General features: G+C 42.7%; 1 protein-coding gene across 4 annotated transcripts in view; it reads left to right on the top strand.

Annotated features, from left to right (window-relative positions):
• Positions 1-21,853, top strand: part of MYO1B (myosin IB) — a 113,285-nt gene that overhangs the window by 27,996 nt on the left and 63,436 nt on the right. For all 4 annotated transcript variants that reach the window (XM_080399906.1, XM_080399905.1, XM_080399904.1 and 1 more), the window contains exon 3: positions 3,031-3,146. In XM_080399906.1, the coding sequence (XP_080256032.1) occupies positions 3,031-3,146 (116 nt within the window). The remainder of the gene's footprint in view (positions 1-3,030; positions 3,147-21,853) is intronic.

Below are 21,853 nucleotides of genomic sequence, written 5' to 3'. Positions count from 1 at the left end.
GCCGTTGTGAGTTATTGCAATAAAGTGGAAATTTGGAGGAAGGAGGATTATCAAGAGTCTCTAGTTAACAGAACTTGAGGAGACAGCGGATCTTGTCCAAACTTGCATAATGAGACCATGTCAAAGCCAAGAAAGAAATCACATCTCCTGACTGCGTTCTGTGCGTTCATCATCACAAGGCTATTCCTTTGAGATTTCATTTTTTTCCTTAAACGGGGAAAATGAAGGATCTCTTTAGTCCCTGGAGTGCCACGGTATGGTCTCCCACTACTCTTGGGCGTTCCGCTTTCAGCGCTGGAATGTTTCTGTGCTTGTCGCTTGCTCAAGGATTTAAGCCATTTATTTTGTTTATAATAGAGTTCTGGTGGGAAGGCAGATGTTATGTGGGAAAGCTATTTTCCGGCTCTGTTTATCCCTGTTATGTGGAACCTCACAGACCACCAGTAGCAGCTAGCTATTAGGCATCAGCATTGAGATATTGCCATTTTTGAACGACAAAACGTGTTAGTGCGTGTAAGCAGCTTTGCAGCAAAACCAGTGATTTCTTGGCATGCTTTGGCTTGGTGTTTAAAATGGACATGAGTGTGTCTTTGTTTCAATATAGTCATTTGACCTTTTGAAATACTGGTATTTTAGGAAACGGTCTGTATTTGTTCATGCCTGACAATAAACAACTGACTTGAATTCCCAAAATATATAATCTAAGCAATACTTAGCTATGAAGAGATGGTTCTAAGTAAGTCTCGTTTGAATGCCTGCATTCAAAATTAAAAATCAAGGTTTTCACTTTTCACTCATCTTTCTTTACCTTGGCATCTCCAGGCGCTTCAAGGAACTGAGCAATTAAGTTGTATGCTATTATGGTAGCAGAACAGCTGGAAAGGACAAGTCTGAGTTTCGAAGAATTCCTGTTTCAAAAGATGATCTTTGAGATCTGGCCTTTGTTTCTCTTCTGCTGATACTTTCAAGCACCAATTTCACAACCAGCTTTTCACAAATCCTTAAGATTTAGGAGGAAGCATGTTAACACATTCATGTTTTGTCAGGAGAGAGTCCTGACTGGGGTATCCATGCACTTGTGAAGGCTGCAAAGCTTCTTACTCTGGGGTACCTGTTACTCTTGCCAAGAACCAGTAGGCTTGCCAATTGCCAAAGGCACATGTGTTGAGAGAGCGAAGTAAATGCTGTAGAAAGGCAGTTTTTGCATTTTGTTGTTCAGCTGAAGAGATCATCGATGGAAAACCACTTTCCTCCTTAGGGGGGGAGGATGACCACAAAACTGGAACATCTATATAAGCACACGCTCCAGTGCGTGTTTGAAAGAAGCAAAAATGGTCATTATTTTGGGATTGTTCTCAGCAGCCTGTGTCTGAATGCCTCTGGGGCGCTTCCCTCCCGAGCGGCGGTGCGAGGCACGTGGGTGTTGTCCTTTTGAGTTGCAGCCTGGCTGTCCAGATGTGGGGCAGCTTGGGGCTTGCTCCCCCTCCACCGCGTGCTGCACCGGCTCTTGACGTGCAACCAGCCTGTTTCTTGGCTGTTTGATCCGTTCCGGGCTGGGATGCATGGGGGGAAATGTTTTGCAGAACATTTCTGGCCAGTTCCAAAGAAGATGAGAAAGTATGCGTTGTTTAGAAATGGCCAGTCTTGAGCCCAATTAGTGGAGTATTGTGTTTCATTGTAGCAGCAGTTGTACCATGAATTGTCAGCGGTGGCTTCTTCGGTTTCATCCCGTGGGTGGTAAACACTAGAAGGATGGACTAGGAGAGTCTCTGGAAGCCTCAGGCTACTTGTTTTATCGCTGCAGTCTAGTTTGTTCAACTCTGTTTTAAATGAGACAGAAAACACTGTGTGAGTTACCAGCTTGCCTGTGCACATGCATGCTATGGAAAAGGGGAAATCTTGCTCTCTTAGGTTTCTGCTTGGGACTGAATTTGGTTAGCATTTAGCAGAAAATTGCTTTAGACGTGAAAGATAGGGAAGGGTTGCAGCAATAAATATTTTGAATTTGTGACTGCAGCTCTGGAGGTAATTCAGTGCTCTGCTCAACTCGTTGGTGAGGAACTGCCTCCCCGTGCCTCGGTTGCCATGTGAAAATGTGTATTGCAGCCCCTCCCCATAAGGGAGGTGGTGGGGAGAGGTCCAAATGGTGGTTGCAGGGTGCTAAGGTATCGCTGCAAAGAAGCCATTTCAAAAGTACAGACCTATGTAAAACCCACTGTTTTCCTTCCGTAGTTACTAGCAGATGTAATCCAGCTAATGGGAACCTCTGGCTTTTGTGTACAGCCTTTGCACCTCCCAGGCAGTCCCTGGTTATGGGAAAAATGTGTTTCACCAGGTGTTATTTATTTATTTCATGGCTGTGGAAAGAGATACCAAATATTTGGGGTTTAGTTAATTTTTGGTCAGTGTCTGCAGCCAGGGTGGCATGGGGTTTTGGCATTTTTTGCCAAGGAACCACGGGCAGGACTTTGACTGACTTGGATCCTGACAGTAGACCTCTCCTTTGACAGAAACCTGTCCGAGGCTATTGAGCCTTCAGGTTTCTTCTCTGTGAAGCTGTTCTGTGCCCGAGGCTTTGAAGAGGTGGCGCGAAGCCCCTCCTGGAGTGAGGGAGCGCGGTTCAGCTCCAGCCTTGCCTTTACATGGTTTTTCTGAGTGCCCAGGGGCTGCAGCAAAGCTCGTGTGACATTTGCCGTGCAGATGGAGTCGGTTCTTTGTGAACATCTGTGTCCTTTTTCCTTTCCCTCCCCCAACTGAATTAGTCACAGAAATATTGTACGATTGGGCTTTCTGTTAAAAAAGTTCGTAAGAGTCTTTCAGTTACATAGAAGTAGCTACTCGGTACCCAACAGTGGTTGTTGAGACAGATCTAAAAGGTGTTGCAGACTGCATGCACATATTTATTCGTTGCTACAGCTAGGCTTTTTGTTTGTTTTGGCATAGGTTATTAAATGGGAGAATAATACATAAGCAGCAAAAGTCTGTTAAAAAGAAAAATCCGTGATAACGTTTTTGTTTTTCCCTCAACAGACATACATTGGCAGTGTGGTGATATCAATAAACCCCTACAGATCTCTACCGATTTATACTCCAGAGAAAGTGGAAGAATACAGAAACCGAAACTTTTATGAGCTCAGTCCTCACATGTAAGTACAATGGAGAAGTTTAGTTTGCATTCTGTCCCGAAGCAGATGGTACCAGCTGTCTCTCTTCTCAAAAGGTCTGTGTTGATTAAAGCAAACAAAGCAAAAATCACACCACCACTCCCCCACGCTGAATTTTTATTAGTTCATCCCTCTTTTAAGGAGAAGTCAAGATGAGTTACTCTGTTTCACGCATTTAGATCCTAGTATGTGCATTTCAGAACGTTTTCCTGTAACTGTTAGCAATAGCCTTTGTTACTGCATTGTAAAGTAAGGAGTCTGTTTTCAAGGAAATCTGTTCCTTTCAAAGTCCAGATTGCCTTGTGAAAGCCTCTAGGCGTTAAATATGTTTGAGTTGTACAGTATTCCTTTTGATATCTGAAACTCTTAATTTCTCTTTGCACAATGCAAAAAATGAAAAAAACCCTCATGATGAATGCAGAAACATATTGGATATGCCTGAATGGTAACTGTAGGAAAATAAAAGCTTGGTCTCCTCTCCTCTGTGCTGGGTGGAAATGAGCCCATTCTAAGAAGGCAGCCAGAGTACTGTAAATATATAGTGCAAATTTTAAGGCTCAAACATGTAGCATATATACAGACATATAATATTGCCAAATATGATTTGCACAGGATGTAACTTCCAAGACGGAATTAGGAATGGAAGGCTGGGGGGTAGGTGTAGTTCTGACTTTCATTCACCCTCTGTAATTCCTCTGCAGGGGGGCATATTGCAAAGAAGGCGAAGCCCTTGCCTTCTGGTTGTGGAGAACTGACATGACCCCTATTATCTGGGCCTGCTCGGGATTATTGAGAGCAGTGGAACGTCGTTAAGGCTGTCCATAACAGGGTGTGGGTGCTATGGCTGAAAATGAGGTACCTGGCCTTCAAGGTCTGTAGGTTGCAGTAATTGTTTTATCTTGGACGTGGTAGCGGTGAGATGAAAGCCAGCTGGGCTCTCCTCGGCTCGATGCTGGGATGGAGGGGTGCTGCGAGGTTGCCACCTGACTTCACAGTCTTGTATTCAGGAGACTGACTCGAGTGACCAGCGACTGGAGAAGTGTCTAAACGTGGCCATAAATTTGTGCATCTTCCTTCAGTGTTAGCTTGTAGGTTAAAAGGAAATTACGTGTGGAAAGAGTTCTAGAGGTTATTTTGTTCTGATTAATTTTTTGCCTTCATACTTGGTCTGTAACTTTTCCAGATACATCGGCTGAAATGCAGACAGCTAATTGGTTAGGTCAAATAAGCTTCTGGTAGTTCTTGGCCCTCTTGGATCCGAACTCTGGCTGTGTTCAGGTTTTCTTTCTTCACAGTTTTGTTTAGCAAGCACAGTTCCTTGCTAAATTAACACAGTTGCTTGCTAAAAGAACTTTCTGCTCTGCTGGCTATGTTCAGCTGCATAAAATTTGCTGTCATATGATGGAGGATTTTAGAAATGAAATCTGGAAGTTCAAAGTTTGTCTGACGTTCTGAAAGTCAGTACTATGTACTTGGTTACACGTTGGATCAAGTACATAGTAATACATTGATCTCCACATTTTTTTACCTCTCTTGAGAGTTGGTTTTCCGGAAGAGAAATGGCCAGAAGTCATTCTTGTCTGTTTTATGAGAGTCTTAACTGGGTAGAAAAATGTTTCATAAACATCATTCATCACTAATGACCATAATTGTATGGTCAGGCTGCCATCTCAGAGTAAGAACCTCTGGAGTCCGAACACTAGAAATTCACTTTAGGAGCAGTAGATTGAAGTGAGACAATGTTGACTTTTAACTTATGTCAGGAGGTCTCGACTGCATGGTAGTAATAGATTTTCCGTGCAAGTTTGGATAGAATGCCAAGTCATGAAAAGTGTAAGGCTAATTTGTCTTGGACAGATACGATCTCTCCACAAATTTTTTTTATTTGGTATTACTTCTGTATGAAAATATTGTCTTCTGGCACCTTCTCAGTAGACAAAATATCTTTAAAAATATAGGATTAGGAAATAATCTTTGTTGTGGTTTCTTTTACAGATAAAATGTTTTCTTTTTGAACTGTAAAAATATGAATTGCTCTTCCTTTATGGTGACCTTACTTCCTGTCCCGCCTGTCTGTGGATGCTTATGAAAACTGCAGAATCAAGAGAGTCGCTTTTGTCTCTGCTGAACTTGTTAGACTTCTCACCATCTTTAAAAGAGGTTTTTCAGATATTGTATGTGTACGACGCATGGCTGCCTTACATCATTTCTGAGTAAACAACTTTTCATCCCCTTTACCATATAGTGCCTTGTGCTGCAGCCTAAGGATTCACGCCAGTCCTGGTGTTCCCTGGTGAACACAGAGCTGGTACTGGGACGCTGCTTGGTAGACCGTGAGGTGGGCGTGCAGGCTGGCCGCATGCTCCTGCTGCAGCCAAGCCTCGGCTCTTCACCGACGGGGCGCTTGCCTACCGTGCCGGTCAGCAGGGGCCGAGACAACCCCAAGGGTTTGGCCCAGAGCTGGCATCACCCCAGCCTTGGAGCCGGCTGCTGATTCTAGGGCTGGGTGCTCTGGCAGCAGCAGGTCCCTGTTAAAAGCAGGGTGCGGGCGTTTTTGGGGAGGTTGCTATGCTTCCGCAGAGACCTTGCAATCTTCAAGGTGGTTTTTTTTAGCTGCTCGGCAGCTTTAATGAAGAGATGCTGGGAGGCGAATTGTAATTTGTGGCAGTGCTGCTGACGGAGGGGTAAAAAAACCCCAGGCTGATTTATAGAGTTGTACATACTTATTTTTCTTTGACATGTAGATCTCTGTTGAGCCATGGCTGTTCAGAGCTGGCTGCGGGTGAGCCCGCTGTGCCACCTAAGTGTGCTCTGGGAAAAGGCTTTTCCTTCCTCTTGGGCAGTTCTGAGCAAAGCAGAAGTCTTGCCTGTTTATAAGGAAGCTAAGACGTATGACTTAGTGCGCCTAGAAATACAGTGAAACATGGTGTGTTTCTTATTTCGGCATCTCCTTTGTACAAATAATCTAATTTTGTTACTAGTACGAGCTAGAAAAATGCAAGCAATGTGTTGCAGAAAAAATTTCTAGCAGTGGTTTGGTTTGAGATTCCTATAGAAGCTGGGTCTGTAATGCACCAAAACTCATCCGTCAGAAATCAACGTGCTGTCACCTGTTGGCGTGATAGCTTGTGTTCTCCAAGGTCTGTCCTTTTGGAGAGAGCCCTCAGGTTTGGGAACCCCAGAGTTTAAGCATCAGCATCTGTGAGGCAGACTGCCAGGGGACGTTCCCAGAGCTCCAGCTCTGTGTGGGAGCTCCTGGGAAATGTGGAATCGAAATTGGTTTGGTTGTTTTCCAGTTTCTGATGACCTCCTGTCTGTGCTCGAGGTACGCGCAAGTGTTCCGAGCGAGAGGGATCGGTATAGGGTGTGCTTGGGAATGCCGGCGGTCCCAGTAAAACAGCAGGCTTGGTGAGCAAATGGAAACGGAAGGAAAGAGAGAGAGAGGTATATAATGACCTGAAGGAAATTCATGCCTAGAGATTTTCTTCCCGTATATGGTTGTTGAGGGAAACACATACTTACGGGAGTGAAAAACCTTTTCATGTGTTTTCTTAGTCCCAATCTGAAAGAGGAGGGGAGCGAACAGCTAGTCATCTGCTCTGTGTTTCCTCAAGAGCGTCTGTGAGAGTGACTGATGCTTTCAGTGACGCTAGTTAATACTTAATTGCAGGGTTTGGGCACACTTGGTTTGGTGTTTTGTTTTTATTTTATTATTATTTTATTTTCTTTACATGATCTTTGGAAACCAGAGTAAAGCCAGGGACGTACTTTGAATAGGCAGCCAAACTGAATTTCTGGGAGAAGGTTTCTGGCCAGGTGATTTTTTGATAGTGGTGTACCTGATAAAACTTGATCAAAGAGATTTTATTTTAATAGTTCATTCCTCTCTAAATACACCACTGTTGTTGTGGCACCATTTAATAAGGTGTTACTTTTCTAGGTCTCGTGGAATGCTTGTTTTCATAGTCTGTGGCTATTTGCATAGCTGTAATAGGAAGTTTACCAAGCTTTTTAATTGTTGGGGTTTTTGGTGGGGTTTTTTCCCCTCGATGTTTTGTTAATCTTGCTGGTTTTGTCTTTATCTGCAGGGCGGGATCAAACTTGTCCCTGACTTGACAGGGCAGAGTATGACATTTCAGTGTGCAAACAGTTTGCTGCTTGATTTGTGCAGTTCTTACACTTCTGTTCTGCTCTTTCAGTTGATGTAATTACTCTTTCAGTTGATGTAATTGCTGTTTTGCTTACCTGGTGGGTAAGCTAGACATGAGAGAGCACCAAGCTGTCTATCTTGCTAATCTACATTGACTTCCACCAGCGACAAAGGCAGCTGCTGGCATCTTTGAAGTGAAGGCAGTAGGAAATAAACAGCTTATCGTACCGGTTACTTGTAACCATCGTGCCTATCACTTTTCCTACCAGTAACAGATTTGCTTCAAGGGATTGCAGGGGAGGTGCTTTCTTGCATTTCACCCCTGAAGGTCGGCTCCCGGCTGCTTGCAGCCCTCTGTCTCTGGGAGGCAGGGTGGCATGTGGCTTTGTGCTCCCTTTTATGTTCTGAAACACCTTACCTGCTCGCATTCAGCAGAATTGCAGGTTATTTTAAGTTGTGGGACAAAACAGAAACTGGCAACTCTACCTACTAACGGCAAGCTACGAGCAGTAAGAGTTCAGAGACAATGTGCATTTTTTTTTTTTTTTTTTTTTTTTTTTTAGCAATGCACTGGAGTATTTCTAGTGAATAACTGGGTCAGCAGAAATATACCTGGAGAAAGCTTTTATCCAACATCTGTTGCATTCCACTTAGGCAATTTTGCTGTATATTTTCTTTACTTGCTATGAGTTCTTTTAAGTCAAGTATTTCTGAAGATACAATAGTTCTGCCTTAAAAGCTTTCAAATGTAGAGAGACTTAAACTTTTGCAGGCAACTCCTGAAAACCAGCTTGCCTGTATATAGGATAGAAGCACAAATCTATCAACCTGATGCCTATTAAAATGCAAGATTGAGGAACTTATTAATGTTCCCCATTTCAGTCATGAGCATCTTGATAATTATTGGGACAAATCAACATCCTGTGGATATTTGCAATTACTCTGGCAATAGATACAATTTGCTGTTTCCTTTTCAAGTTTTGAGCTAACGCAAGCAGCGAATATAGAAGTTATATTTTTGCTTCTGGCTTTTTTTGCTGGTATTCCAGGATTGCATGTCTTCAGAAACACCGAGGTTACAGTAACTCTTCTTCCTCCTTGATTTAAAGCAAATATTTTTGTCTGAAGGACGTGAAACAGCTCCAGCTGTGAAGGATAGTTTTTGCCTATATGTAAAACTAAACTTTTCCCCACAGGTAGCAGAGTTTTAAGATAACACGGTAGCTCCCTTTTTGAAGAAGGGGATGGTAGGGTGAGAGCCTGTGTTGTAGTTTAGTGTCCTTCATTGCCCTAGTATGTTTATTTTAACATTTCCTTTTCAGTTTGTCCTTTCCTCATCTTAATTTGCTTTCATTTTGGTTTTGAGGGGGGTGGTGGTGGTGTTTGGCTTTTGCTTTTTCATTTTCTTTTTTTTTTTTTTAAATCCCCCATATGCTTTGGTTCACCTTGCAGTATCCTCTTTTTGCAGACCTTTTATTCTCATTCCTAATGCCTGACTTCTCCAGAGAGTCAGTCTTTGGACTTGTTCATGTAGCTCACCAGAGTGCCTCTTCCAGGGGAGATTTATAGTCGAGGGAAGACGATAATTTCAGAGGTTAGTTGGCAAAATTAACTGCTGGGCAGGGAGGGAGCATCTATGGCTGACAGAAATCATAAATAGCAATTAGGGAGGACTGCTAGTACCTGATTGTTAAACCCATGCTAGGAATGCATTGAAAGAAGGTGGGGGGGAAGTACTGACACGGAATATTGGAGTCTTATTTTGGAAGGGGTCAGCCTTACTACTTTTTTAACCTCTGTAGTGAGGCGGTACTGGATATGGTGTGTCCACAAATGTAACCCCCTCAAGTGTGTAAGTAAAAAGGGGGTGAAGCATCACGCTTGCTTCAAGGGTCGGAAGGACTTCATGCCCAAGAAGAGCCTCTTCTGTTGCAGGCTGCTCGCACGCCACCCGTGGCATGCAGAATTTCCTAAATTTTACACTTGGCAGGAGACCTCCGAATTCCTTCTGAGCAAAAAGGGTTTTGAGGAAGGCAGTTGTGATGTGGCCATATGGAAAAGGCTGATTCTCTGAAGAGCATTTTGGATGTGATGAGTGAACTGGAAGGCTTAAAGCAAGGTTTCCCTGGCATGTCACAATAAATTTAGCTTTTTCCTGAAATTTGAGCAGGGCTATTTCCGTTGGTTTTGATAGCACATAATGCAGCCATCTCACCCCAGTGCTTCGGAGGTGAAATAGTCTTATTGACAAGAACAGTAGTTGCTTGTTTGCTGCCAGTGTTAGATCGCATGAAATTCTGTAATAATGCATAATACAGGAACCAATTTCTAGCAGGAATTGTGGCTGTAAGGAGACTCAACAAATGCCCCCAATGCCCAAGAAGTATGAACAGCCTGGAAAAGTGATGTATAGATGAATGTTGTGCTTTATTTTAATTTTTAAAATGGTCTGGAGTGACATTTAGACTAGATTCCAAAGTTCACTGGAACGAGCCGTTCTGTCGGTCCTCTAAGTAGTGCTGCCTAAATTAAGACATGGAGAGGCCCTTTAAATTCTTTCTGTATGGCACTGGTGCTGTCATTCTTCTGTAAGCGTTGGGACGTGGGATTTCCAGCATGAGAATGCAGAATGCTGCGTGCAGCTGCCGAGCTGTAGCGCAGGTGGGGTGGAGGTACCTGCACACAGGCCTGCCCAGACATCAGGCGGGGTGGAGTCCAGCTGGATTTTTGTGCTGTTGTGGCATTTAAACGTTCCCTAGGCTAGGAAGGAGTGTGTATATATAGGCTACAAGAGATATAAAAAGCATCAAGACAAAACCCATCTCCCAAAATACCCCAGGCTGGCGGTGTCTCGCCCCGCAGTGTCTCTCAGGAGCTATGGGAGCATGTGCTGCTGGGGCAGAATTATTCAGAAGCCCCAGATCCACCAGCTCCCGCAGGATCTCGGTGCCCCTGGCTGTACCTGTTGGCAGTGCCGTCAGTCACAGCCCCCGGAGCCTCCCGGGCAGGACCCACCTGGCTCCGGCAGCGCCTGCTCATCCATCAGTCTCTGGTTTGGAGAGCTGTGGGTGCTCCCAGCCAACACTCACGTGTCCAGGGGACTTTTTGAAGAAGCTTGCAAAAATGCAAGAATTGGGTACCTTTTAAAACACAGCGAGTTTGGAAGGGAGGCGCTTAGCTCGAGATCGGTTCCAGATGCTTCTGTTAAGTCTGTAATTGTCGTCATGGTGTACGAAGGAAAATAATCTTGGGGCATCCTTCATGAATTAACTGCTGGCTTAGAACCTCAACAAAATAACTTTGTTTTCAGAACTGTTTTCAAATATTTACTCATACCTCTGTACACACATACTTTCACATTTGACTTCAGTCATGTCTGGGATGGAGAGTCAAATGTTTTCAGTTATCTGTGACGATCTCTTGCTCTTCTGGTTTTTGCTTGTGAGTGTATTTGTTACAGTCTGTGTTTATTTGTAAGCATAAAAAAATTTGGGGATTGGTTAGATTGTTAGAGCAAAGATAATAACAATAATGATAAAAAAAGCCAAAAAAACCCTAACTTCAATATATGTTGGGTAGTTGGAGATGTGTATTAACGTGTTAACGCTCCTGTAGTCTAAACTAATGGCAGCTTTTTTGCCAGATCCCATTTCTCTCATTTTCCTGGAACTGGACTGTTCAGGCTAGTGTTTGTATTATGCCATTGATATTTTTAGGACATAAAATGCTGATTTAAAAAAAAAAAAATCAATTCACATTGTCTACATTAAGTAGTATCCCTCTAATATACACAAACAGCTTGGGAATCCATTCGCTATGACTGACTTTTCTGAATGAAGTGGGCGTTTAATTAAATAAAGGAAAGGACCTGCAGTAATTTTCCAGTTTTCTAGTGCAGTTCTCCAGATTTGTCAATGCATAACTGCTCTTTGTCTCTTCTCAACATTTCAAATAGTTCTTCTTCCAGCTCTTCATTTGTACCTTTAGGCTAGTGCTAAGACTAGTCTTTTTTGTGCTGCTTAACAAAATGAAGTTCTTCTGATTAGAAAATTGACTGGTGTTATGGTAGGACTTGGAAATAAAAGCATTTTTGAACATTTCACGCGGTTTTAAATGTAACTTGATTTTTTTTACAAAAGGATCCAACAGCTTCATTTTTCTTTTCATTAGAATTTTGGGACTTTTTGCACACTGAAAAGAATGAGAAGCGCTTATAAAGGAGCCGTGGTTTCACTTCTTAAAGGCGGACTGAAAAGTGAGGGCAGGTAGAAGCCCTGTCAGAAATGAGAGAAATCCCGATTAAGCGTTGTGTGTATGTGGACCAGAATTTTCATTATGCCTGTCCCAAATTGGCAGTGTGGTACTCTGTGAAGATCTGGGATTTCAAATTGCGGTTAAGAATGGTTGTTGTCCTTTCATTGGAAGTGTCTCATTGTGTTTAATGGCTGTCTTTTTCTCTTTTTATTTTTTTAGCAATTTATAACACACCAGGAAATGCCCATCCGCTATGCTAGGAGCTTTGGTCATGATTTGAGAGACAGCGTAAACAAGGCTAATGTTTAAAGCCTTAAAGAATCGTCAGTAAAATTCCAGCTCTTGTACCACCTTTAGCGGCAGAACATTTTCCATTCAATCTCTTTTTATCAGCAGCTTTATGCAAAAGGCTCTGACTTCTTCAACTCTGGGTACATCACGGTTAATGCCCAAACTGGGTTATTAAAGATAAACTTTTTTGTGTTATGAATCAGGAAATACACAGTCTTAATATTTACTGTCTAGCACACTGTATAATCTTTTACTTATGTTTTGAATAGATTACAGAGCTGGGACTGGGGTTTGCAAAGGTCTGAACTACAAAGACAGTTTAATTGTGGTTGTTTCAGTAAATTAGTTCAAATCTGCATTTTTCTTGTAGATACAATTTCCTTTTTATATACTACAGAAATTATTTTTTAGTTGCTAAACCTTGTGGAGTTCAAATTGCAACTGGTCATAGTTACTCCGAGAGAATTGTTAGTGAGGATGTATCCACAGGCCAAAAAAATGTGTGCTGTTGGCATCCTCCTTGAGTATCAGCAGACCAACCGTGGACGCAGTTGAAATACATTGTCCCTGGAAACAGTCCACGTGGGCTGCACTGGAGCATAGTTTTTGAGCAGGCTGGAGAAGGCTTTTCGTTTGTTGCTTTCACCATTCATGGAAAGAAAACTTGGGATTTATATCCACAAATTTCCACGCACAGACTTGAGCAAAAGCCATTTTACAGAGTGAGTAGACACGTTGGCTTGACGTTGTACCTGAGCTAACAAGCTCTCGGGAACTCAGATAAGCTTTGGTGCTGACTTTATCCAGGGGTTCACAAGACGTACTTCAGTTGGAAAAGAGTTCTGGGAGGCAAAAAAATAAGTTGTGTAAGGCTTCTTCTTAACAAACTACTTGGTTTGTTAAGAGGACTCAAGAGCGACTTGCACAATTAAAAGGTTCCGTAACTCCTCTGAGTGAAGTAGCAACATACCTCTGCCATTACACGGCGTTGATGTTGCCCACCAGATGTTCTCCAGATAACTGCAGTACTTTTATTTGCAGTTTGGTCACTGTTGTCTCTGATAAACTTGCGGACACTGCGCGTGCTAGCTTTTGTGTTACAGAGCCTGGATTTCAAACCTGATGATTAGCAACGTACTTTAGCTTACGAACAGCCATGAGGAATACTCCTGTTTCTCCAGGATTGTAGTATGGATTTGGTGGTGTACTTGCCATTTTTTCTGATGGCAAGCCGTGGCCTTCCATTGCAGCCTATTGCACTACTGCGTGGTGACGTTTCTCTGCCCATCCCGCCGGGCAGTAGAGATGTGAAGTCACTCCAAGATGTGTCTTTTCGCATGAGGTGCTGTAGCTCCGAGGTACGTGGAGCTTTCGGGAGTTCAGTTGTGCTGCGGTATGCTGTTGCTCTGTGAGATGAGACCTGTGAAAGCACGTCCCTTTCTGTGAAGTGAGTATGTGCAGCTGGGCACCTCATTTCACCGTTCGTCTTCCCCTGAGGACTGGGGCATGTTTGCTTACTTTAGAATGAAAGAATAAATTTACGTTTCATTTTCCGATTAGCAGAGTAAGGTAAGCTTGTCTGAGAGTAGTGATACTTCTGCAATAAAATTATTTGCAGCGAGAGAAGTCCCTGGGTGAGCACATGGTAGCAATGCAGGCTTCTTGTGGAAGCCAAAACTTGCCTTGCTGTATCTCTGCTCCCACCACATCGGGGGGAAATTACTTATTTCTGCCTTCAGGGTGATGCTTCTTAAGGCTGCAAATAAAAGCAAAGTTTTCTCCTTGCTAAGCGGGAGTACAGTATTTGAGGCAGCAACATGGAACGCTGCCTGTTTGCTAAGTGTTTTTCCATGTGAAATCCTTAGAGCAGCACTCCCCTCCCCTCTGCCTTGGAAAAGCCCCGCAACCAGTACAGCCCTATTGTGGTTTCGTCTGCGTGCTCTCTAGAAGTCGCATTTTCACATGGACCATCTGTGGTCTGCCGCTGATTTGGAGAAGCTCAGACTATAAGAGCCAAAGATACATCCTTTTTGGAAAAAAAAAATAAAAAGGGGGGAAAAAAAGCAAATAACGTATGTTCCCATCTGTACAGGAAGAGCCAAGCTATAATGGCCGTTGTTCCCCTAATAGGTTTAAGATTAAGAGTCTTGTCTTCTAAGCATTTCACTTAACCTGTACTCTGAGCCTGTTTTTTCTGAAATAGTTACGGGTAGTTGTAAGGACCTGTGTTTAGCCAGGATCAGTGTTTTAAAAATGAGGAATAGTGGTTTCTCAGCATTTTGTTTTGATGGAATACGTATTATGCTTAGTAATGTAAGCCACGATGAATTTACAGTTTTCTTGGGGGAGTTAACTTTTCACGTGCTATTGACACGGTGCAGCAGCACACTCAAAGCATGCCTTGTTCTGCAGAAAAAGATTTCTTTTACGTCAAATTTGGTCAAAGCTGATGTGAACTGAACCCGTGTGTTTGACCAGTAAACTTCCCTGTTTTTCAGACACATGCTATATTGGGTGCAGAAATTAATTCCATTTCTGTAAAAAAAAAAAAAAAAAAAAAAAAAAAATTATTGACTCTGGCTGTTTCAGCACAGAAAGGGAACGACTGTGATCCCCTGCTCCCCCTTTTCCTCCCTGTCCCACCGACCCTTCATTTCCACATATATGCAAGAGCTCAGAGGTGCAATTCAAATCCGCTGGTATCCAGATGAAATAGTAAACCAGGATTTTAAAAAAGTTGTGTGCCCTAGAGTGAAACTGTGGGAGAGGCTGGGCATGGCGAATGGGTTTGCACCTCTCTGGCCTTACTGTCAGCTGTGACCCCTTGATATTCCATTTGAAGTGGGGAATGCGCTTGCTGACGGGACAAATCCTGAATGTTACCAGCCCAACCTCAGGGACTGCAAAGCTGCAGAAGGTCCTTGGAGAAACATGGCTCTCACCACCGGCGTTTCTGCCGTGTGGTGGAGGGGCTTTCCTCGTGGGCTGGCAGTTCAGGGGGGAGCCTGCAGCTTCTGACACAGCCACGGCCACCAGAAAGGGTCACCGTATACTTTTGCAGTCAAACCACTGAGCCTAAGGGTTTGGCTGGTTTAGGCAGTCATTAAATTAAGCGTGCAAGTGCTGATTTATCTTAGATAATAAACTGCATCTAATTAAGTACGGTTTTTAATAAAACAATAGAAAAGATTTCCTGTACTTCCCTTCAAGGATGTCATAGCCCAGTAAAATTATTATTTTTGTAAACAGAAATGCCTTCTCCCCCAGGAAACTTAACGTCCTTTCAGTGCACGTGACAGCAGACTGACTTGCTGTAAAGCCTGTGAGAGGACCCGCTGTGCCCTGTGTCATTGTGTCGGAGCTGGTGGGTGGCCTGGGGTAACGCAGCCCGGCACAGGGGGTGAGGGGTTGTTCAGGTTACAAACCCGTCTGGTTACAAACCCATCTGGTTAGTGCTGCTCCTTGGAAATGGGAGTTAGTCGGTGACGCTAGAGCCACGTGCTGAGCATTGGTACGGGTGAGGAGGTGATGGTTACGTGGCATCCAGCGGGCTGATGTAATTTCAGGGGGTGGGGCTAGTCAAGGGGGAATCCAAGCCAAGCTGCTCTTCCAAAAAGCTCACACCTTGGAGATACTGGCTTCCCACACCCCGCCTCGGTGTACGTATATATTCGCTTCAGCCGACAACAGGAACCAGCCTCAAATAAGAGTTTGCTATTTTCATTCCCTCCTTTAGGCAAACTAAGTCACGAGTTCTACCTGCTGTTTGCCTGCAGCTGCTGGTGTTTATGGTGTGCACAGCTGGTACCGGTCCACGTCGGTTCAGTTTGGTATGCCCGAGCGTGCTTTCCATGGTTAACGTGTTACTGGGACAGGGGCACGGAGCTGGTGGCTTGGTGATCTGCAGCAACCCAAGCTCTGCCACCATATGGCATTACTTTGGAGGACCCAGCTTTGGACCCATGCCCAGCTCCCTCTTCTGACAGTCTGCTGGGCGTATTTCACTGCCGTACGGGGCTGAGCCACTGAATGTGATGTGGACACGCTTACTGGGGTTGGTAGCATTTGCTAAAATTTAGAAGAAGAACTTCTTTTGTAGTCTGGATTAGAAAGTGGCCCGGTCATCCTCAGCTTCAGAGATCCTGTTTTGCACTGGTTGAAAGAAAATAATGCAACAGCTGGTCATAGGCTCCTGGTAAAAGGCGTTTCTTGTTTTCCATCCCACTAATGCGCAGCTCTAAACAGATGCCTTAGATGTTGAAATAGGCAGAAAATCACAAGCTGCGTTTTTGGCTTTGTGTGCAGTGCTGGGGAAGGACCACTGTTGGTTTTTCAAAAAAATCACAGTTTTTTGGACTGTTGGTAAAAAGGAAGCGTTCCAAACTGATAAAGCCTCCCACTTGGTTGGAGGGGACATGTGTGCCCTCCTGCGGGAAGGAAAAGGCTGGGGTACAGACCAGGCTGTGCAAGCTCAGGGTTTGGGGAAGGAGCATTGTCTGGGCTGCCCTGTAGGGAGATTTTTGAGGCGAAGTCCATTGAAAATGTCTGAAATCTGCTTCATCCTGAGAAAGACAAGATTTTCAGAAAGAACATTCTCTTCTTTTTGTCTAGACCTCAAAATATTGGCCTCAAAATCTTCTGCTAAACCTGCCGTGTGTATACAAGCATCGGAGGGTATATTATGTTCCCAGTCTCCTGGAACAGAAAATAAATGTCTTCTGGCTTAACATTAGCCTGTGTTCTAATGTGGTAAATTGAGAAAATCAAGAGTGGCTTTGTCTGTCGTCTTCCCCCTCCCTTTCCCTCTCTCCCTTTCCCTCCATAAATTATGGCTGATTTACACAGCTTTGGGCTTTATTCTGCATCTAATAATGTCACAGTTGCTAACGTGAATAACACAGTGCAGGAGGTACCCTTCTGCTGTGGCTGTTAGCCACAGAGTATTGTTGATGAAACAGGTTTCTATGCACACCAGGAAAATAAAATTGCAGAATGTGAATAGGAGAAAAGGCTTTCCATCTGCTTTAGCACACCTCTTTATCCTGATGTTTAAACTTGTTTCATTTTTTTCCTGATGGGCATTTTTCAAAGAGCAGCTGCTTGCCTGTGAAGGTCTATCCTAGCCGATGCTCATCAATTTAGCTGTTACTTTATTCACTCCGATGGCAGGCTAATCAACCTTTTCTTTTCAAGTGTGTCAAAGTGCTGAACATGAGACAGTTTGTAATTACGGAAAATGGGAGTACGCTTTCTATCCTTAGGGCAATTAGATGAAATGATTCTGCACTATGAGCTAATACTATAAATAATCACTTCCAGGTTTTTTTTTTCCTGAATGGTGAATGTTCCACTGAGCTTCAATGGGCGGGGGGGAACATAATGGCAAATAGTGATGATGATTTACAACATAAAGCCTCAAAGCATTTATAAAATGTGCTTCCACTGTTCCGAGCTCAGGTTATTAGGAATTTTTATACCAAACTGTGATTCTGATGTTTTCCTACTGCATGTTGTGAGAGGAAGAATTCATTTCTTTGCTGTTACGCTGTTACTGAGCACCTCTATGCATTCAGAAAAAGAAGGAACGAACTTAAATGATGCTTTTAATTAAACTTGAAAGAATTACTATAAATGACATTTTCTGTAAAATTTCCATTAAAAACGTAGGTACAATTTGCATTTTAGTACCGTTCTTTTTAGTCTAGTGTGATATATAGTCTATGATAAGCACTGACTTCTAGTATTCTGCCGGCGTGTTTAGACACAGTTGAGTAGAGATGAAATGGTACCAGGGCTGTGCTTCGTGAGGAGTTGGAACAGTCAAGAAGAGAGGTGTTCTTAATTTCCTGTGAAAGTAGCAAATGAGTTGGCAGCTGCAAGCCACGATTAAGCAATAGATGTTTTAAAATGAGGACCAAGACTCTTGGAATCAAAGCAACAGCCAGTGAAGATGGGATGAAGGGAATTGACTCTATTAGTGCATGAGAAAAACAATCGGAGGAAGCTGAAGATACTATTAACTAATTACTGTTAATCGAGAGTGCTAAGGGAAAGGAGGGGAAGGATGCAAATGATGGTGGAAAGAAGACCCAGTAGCTGGCGAATACTGATCCTCATGATTTTGGCTTAAAGGAAGAAGATGGTAGAAGGGAAGAGCTGCTCCCGTGAGCTGAATTTATGACAATGAGAGCAAGTTTTTTACCCCTAGTGTAATTGTGGGTGCTGTCCTGAGCATCCAAATGAAGTGCTAGCAGTTGATGCTCGTTTTGGGGTGAATGGGTGGGAACCTTGTTCCTGCTTCTTCCTGACCCCAGTGTTTTGCCAGAGCGTGGAGATGCTGTTGTGCTGCTGAAAATTACTGGAGCTCTTTGGAAGTCCCCCTTGGAGGCCTGTTTGCTCTTTCCCTTTGTTAGAAATTTTGGGTTAGGACTTTGTGACAGATCTGGCCATCTGGAGCTATCTGGAGCTGTGCTATAAAAAAAAAGCAGAACCTTCTTACTGAGCTAGGTGTGGGTGGCGTTTTGACTTCAAATTGCTTCTATACTTAAGTCTTCACTAAAACAGAATGCCAGTAAATAGTTCTGTGTTTGTTGTGGTAGAAGAATGTCATCTTCTTCCATGAAAACCTAAAAATCAAAGGAGAGCTTATTATAAGGTATGGTCAATGACACTGCTGACACACTCACCAGCTAATTCAAAACACATGGTTTATAACTGGTTTTTAAACTACAAACTATTCTAAAATTTTACTTAGGCTCTGTAATTGTGAGGTGGCTCAAAGAGGGATATGTGGTTTAAACCTATAGTTGCAAATGTTGACTTTACAGAGCTGTGTCTCTTAACGTTGCTGAAAGGAAAGGGATAGAAGGAATCCTTGTGGTCTAGAGATCATTAAAATGTGTTAAACTAAAATGGTCTTAAATGAGATTCTTTTACATGTTTGTAACAAATAGGAAAAAGCATGAAATTATATTTTTGGATCGAGTAGAGTGAACCAAAAGACTCAAAGTTTGGTGGTTGTTTTTTTTGTTGTTGTTGTTGCAAAGATAGAAAGTGCTAATGGATGGGAAGGACTGCAAGGTGTGACGTTGTGCCATGAAAGTCAACATGACAAATGAATAGATCTTTTTCTTTGAGATAAAGGCCTTTGTTCAGGCTCTGACATAAATGTGTCTAATGCTGTTTATGCAAAGCCAGAAAGACAAAGAAATCTTACTTCTTAAATATGCTTTTGGTTATGCCTCCTCTGCTTGAATTGTTGGAGCAGTGGTTGAAACATCAGAGGTAGATTTTAGAACACTTTTACTAGGTAGCTTTTGATAAGTGCGTACGCCAAACTTCTTTTGAAATGAGTCAGCTTGCTTTTTCTTTTGTCTGTAGTAGATAATACTTGATGTAGTAGATAATACGAGACTTATGAAGTATTAGGCTTTGCTGGATTGTGTAGACTGGAGGAAAAGAAATTGTATGCCAAGTTTAGATTGAGTAAACCCAGAACTGCATGAAATCCCACTCTCTTCTCCAACTGTCAAGGTCTCATTGCAGTATTAGACTCTTAGTTTCTCTGCAGAGGAGGGAGAAAAAGCAGGATCTGGTGTTTTTAACTATGCTCTGCAGGCAGAGTTAATAAATACATCAAACAGTAAAACATATTCTGACAGGGGCTGTTGGGAAACTAACATTCAGTGCATTAGAAAAGATGAATGGTTACTAAGCTGATTAACTCATAACTCAGTATATCAACAGAGAGAATACTTTCTCTGTGCTTGATGCTGACTTCATTTTCCAGCTTGAAACTTCTGCCAAGAAAGTTGTTTCAACAGTGAAATGCTAGTTGATGGCTGAGATTGTTTGAAGGACAGCAGGCACAGAGTGAGCCATCTAGCCTGTAAGTTTGAAAGGCATCTGAGAGTCTTACCTTCCTGCTGAGACAGTGTTCTGAATCAAACCCATGAAAACCACAACATTATTGATACTGTCTCACGTGGCCCGTGAATGCTCAGTGCAGTTTTATTTCTTTCCTTTTCATCCTATTACTTTTTTTTTTTTTTTTCCCTTGCAAAAAGGAATGTAATATGTACTGGAATAAGCTCTTCTGAGTGCCGCATATCGTACTCTTCAATTTACAAGTATATCTGCAGCAGCGTTCAACAAATATCATTAATTTCCTAAATATGTCCTGTAAGAGAGTCTGGTAGAGTGTTACTGCTACTGTAGTTTGGATTCCGGACAGTGAAGTGGATGCCAGAAATTGTGTCATAGTCTCTCAGCAGCAGCAGAATATTATTTTTTCTTGCTAGTTCTTCAGTGTGTTGGCCACATCACAAACAGACTTTGTTGTAATGCTAAAAACATTACAGCCTGCTACTTTCTCGTAAACACATTTTCACCTCCAGTTGGATTACTGAGTTCAGCTGCTTCCATTGCCATAGCAGCGTTAAGTTTTGAGAGATCAATCTTAATTTGAGTTCAATAGTGTATGTATCAAAAGGAGTTAATGACCTCAGACCGCGGTGGTTTGGCCCAGCCATCTTGTGCTGCAGCGCCTTAGACGATGTAAGCTGGCGGGACAGGAGAGAGCCCAGGGGCCTGGGGCTGGTGGTCCAGCCACGTGGGCAGGTGCTGCAGGAGAGGGACACCGAAAGGGGGGAGCCGGTGACAGGAGCATCCTTGGCAAGAACTAAGGATGAAGGGGGAGGTGTGAGTATTCAGTAGTGAAGGAGCCGAAAGGCTTTTAATTTACCTGTTTTCCAACCTTTTCTGAATGCCACTTGCTTGGTACACTGGTCTCTTGCAGGATGGCTGAGCTGGTAACATGATGCAACCGTAAAAAGAAGCAAGCAAAGAAAATCAAACCCCAAATAAGCGATACGAGATGAGTCTAATACTGATAAGCAAGTATAAATGGTGTTGTGTGTGCACGTGGTGATGAATTTGGGACAATATGACATGCTCTCCATAAACTTTCTGGGGGAAAGAAGCCAGGAAGAAATGCCTGAGCTAAGGGGCAGTGGTAGCAATAAGTATGAACTGATCTGGCTGTATGTAGGTTTAATATTTGAAGCTTTCAATATGTGGTAATAGGAGCTTTTAGGAAAGGCTCTGTGTGGCTCTCACCACTTGCGTTGTGTGTTGTCCGTGCTACCCCTAACTGGGCTCTTTAGAGCTTTCTTATCTATAAAGGGGCTGTGGTTGCCTGTGAGAGCACTATATGGCTACGTTATTCAAAACAAATACTTGATCTATTTGTAGTTATCAGCTGAATGCAAAGCTCCTGAACTGTTGTAGGTAATCAGTTTCTAAAAGTTACATTGAATCTGCAATGATTATGTGTTTTATGTTGACCTGAGAGTTCATTTCCATTTTTCATACATGGTTTCTTTAAATAATCAACAGTATCCACTTCTAAGTACATACAAACACTAAATATTTTACTAGGTGCAGTAATCTAACAAAGTTCTTGGTCTGCTGGATGGATGTTTATTTCACACAAAAATATGGCGTGTTTAGCTATGACGTTTTTTTCTAAGTTGTGTCATGCAAGTGTGCCTTTTTATTTGGATTTTGCTTCGATGTCTTTTTTCAGATACTACATGCTTAAGTTTTTTAAAGGGGTTCTAATGCTCAGAGTCCTTGATTCCACAAACTGAAAAATGCAGTTGAAATAAAAGTCAATGCTACTCTTGCTGTGCCTCAAAATTGCTACTAAAGAAAACTAAATATAAGTAACACATCTGCAGTTCTCCAAAATATATATTGCTGCATGGCTACAAAGCACATCTGGAATCAGATTGCAGCCCAGTAGTTTCGGGGTCATGATGTTCTCAGCTCCATGAATAGACTTTTGGTACAGGATTTGGTACCTTTTTTTGTACCATTTTTGTACAATTTGGTGCAGCAACAGGGAAGTTGCTGATTCTTACTATATTCTTTACTTTTGCTACTTAACATCACCCTTACTGAGTTAAGAACACAGCTATTGGGAAACACCTCT

Source organism: Falco punctatus (genome assembly GCF_963210335.1).
Source record: "Falco punctatus genome assembly, chromosome: 8".
NCBI classification, from domain to species: Eukaryota; Metazoa; Chordata; class Aves; order Falconiformes; family Falconidae; genus Falco; species Falco punctatus.
Note: the sequence above shows the minus strand (reverse complement) of the source record. Positions and strands in the feature narration are given on the sequence as shown.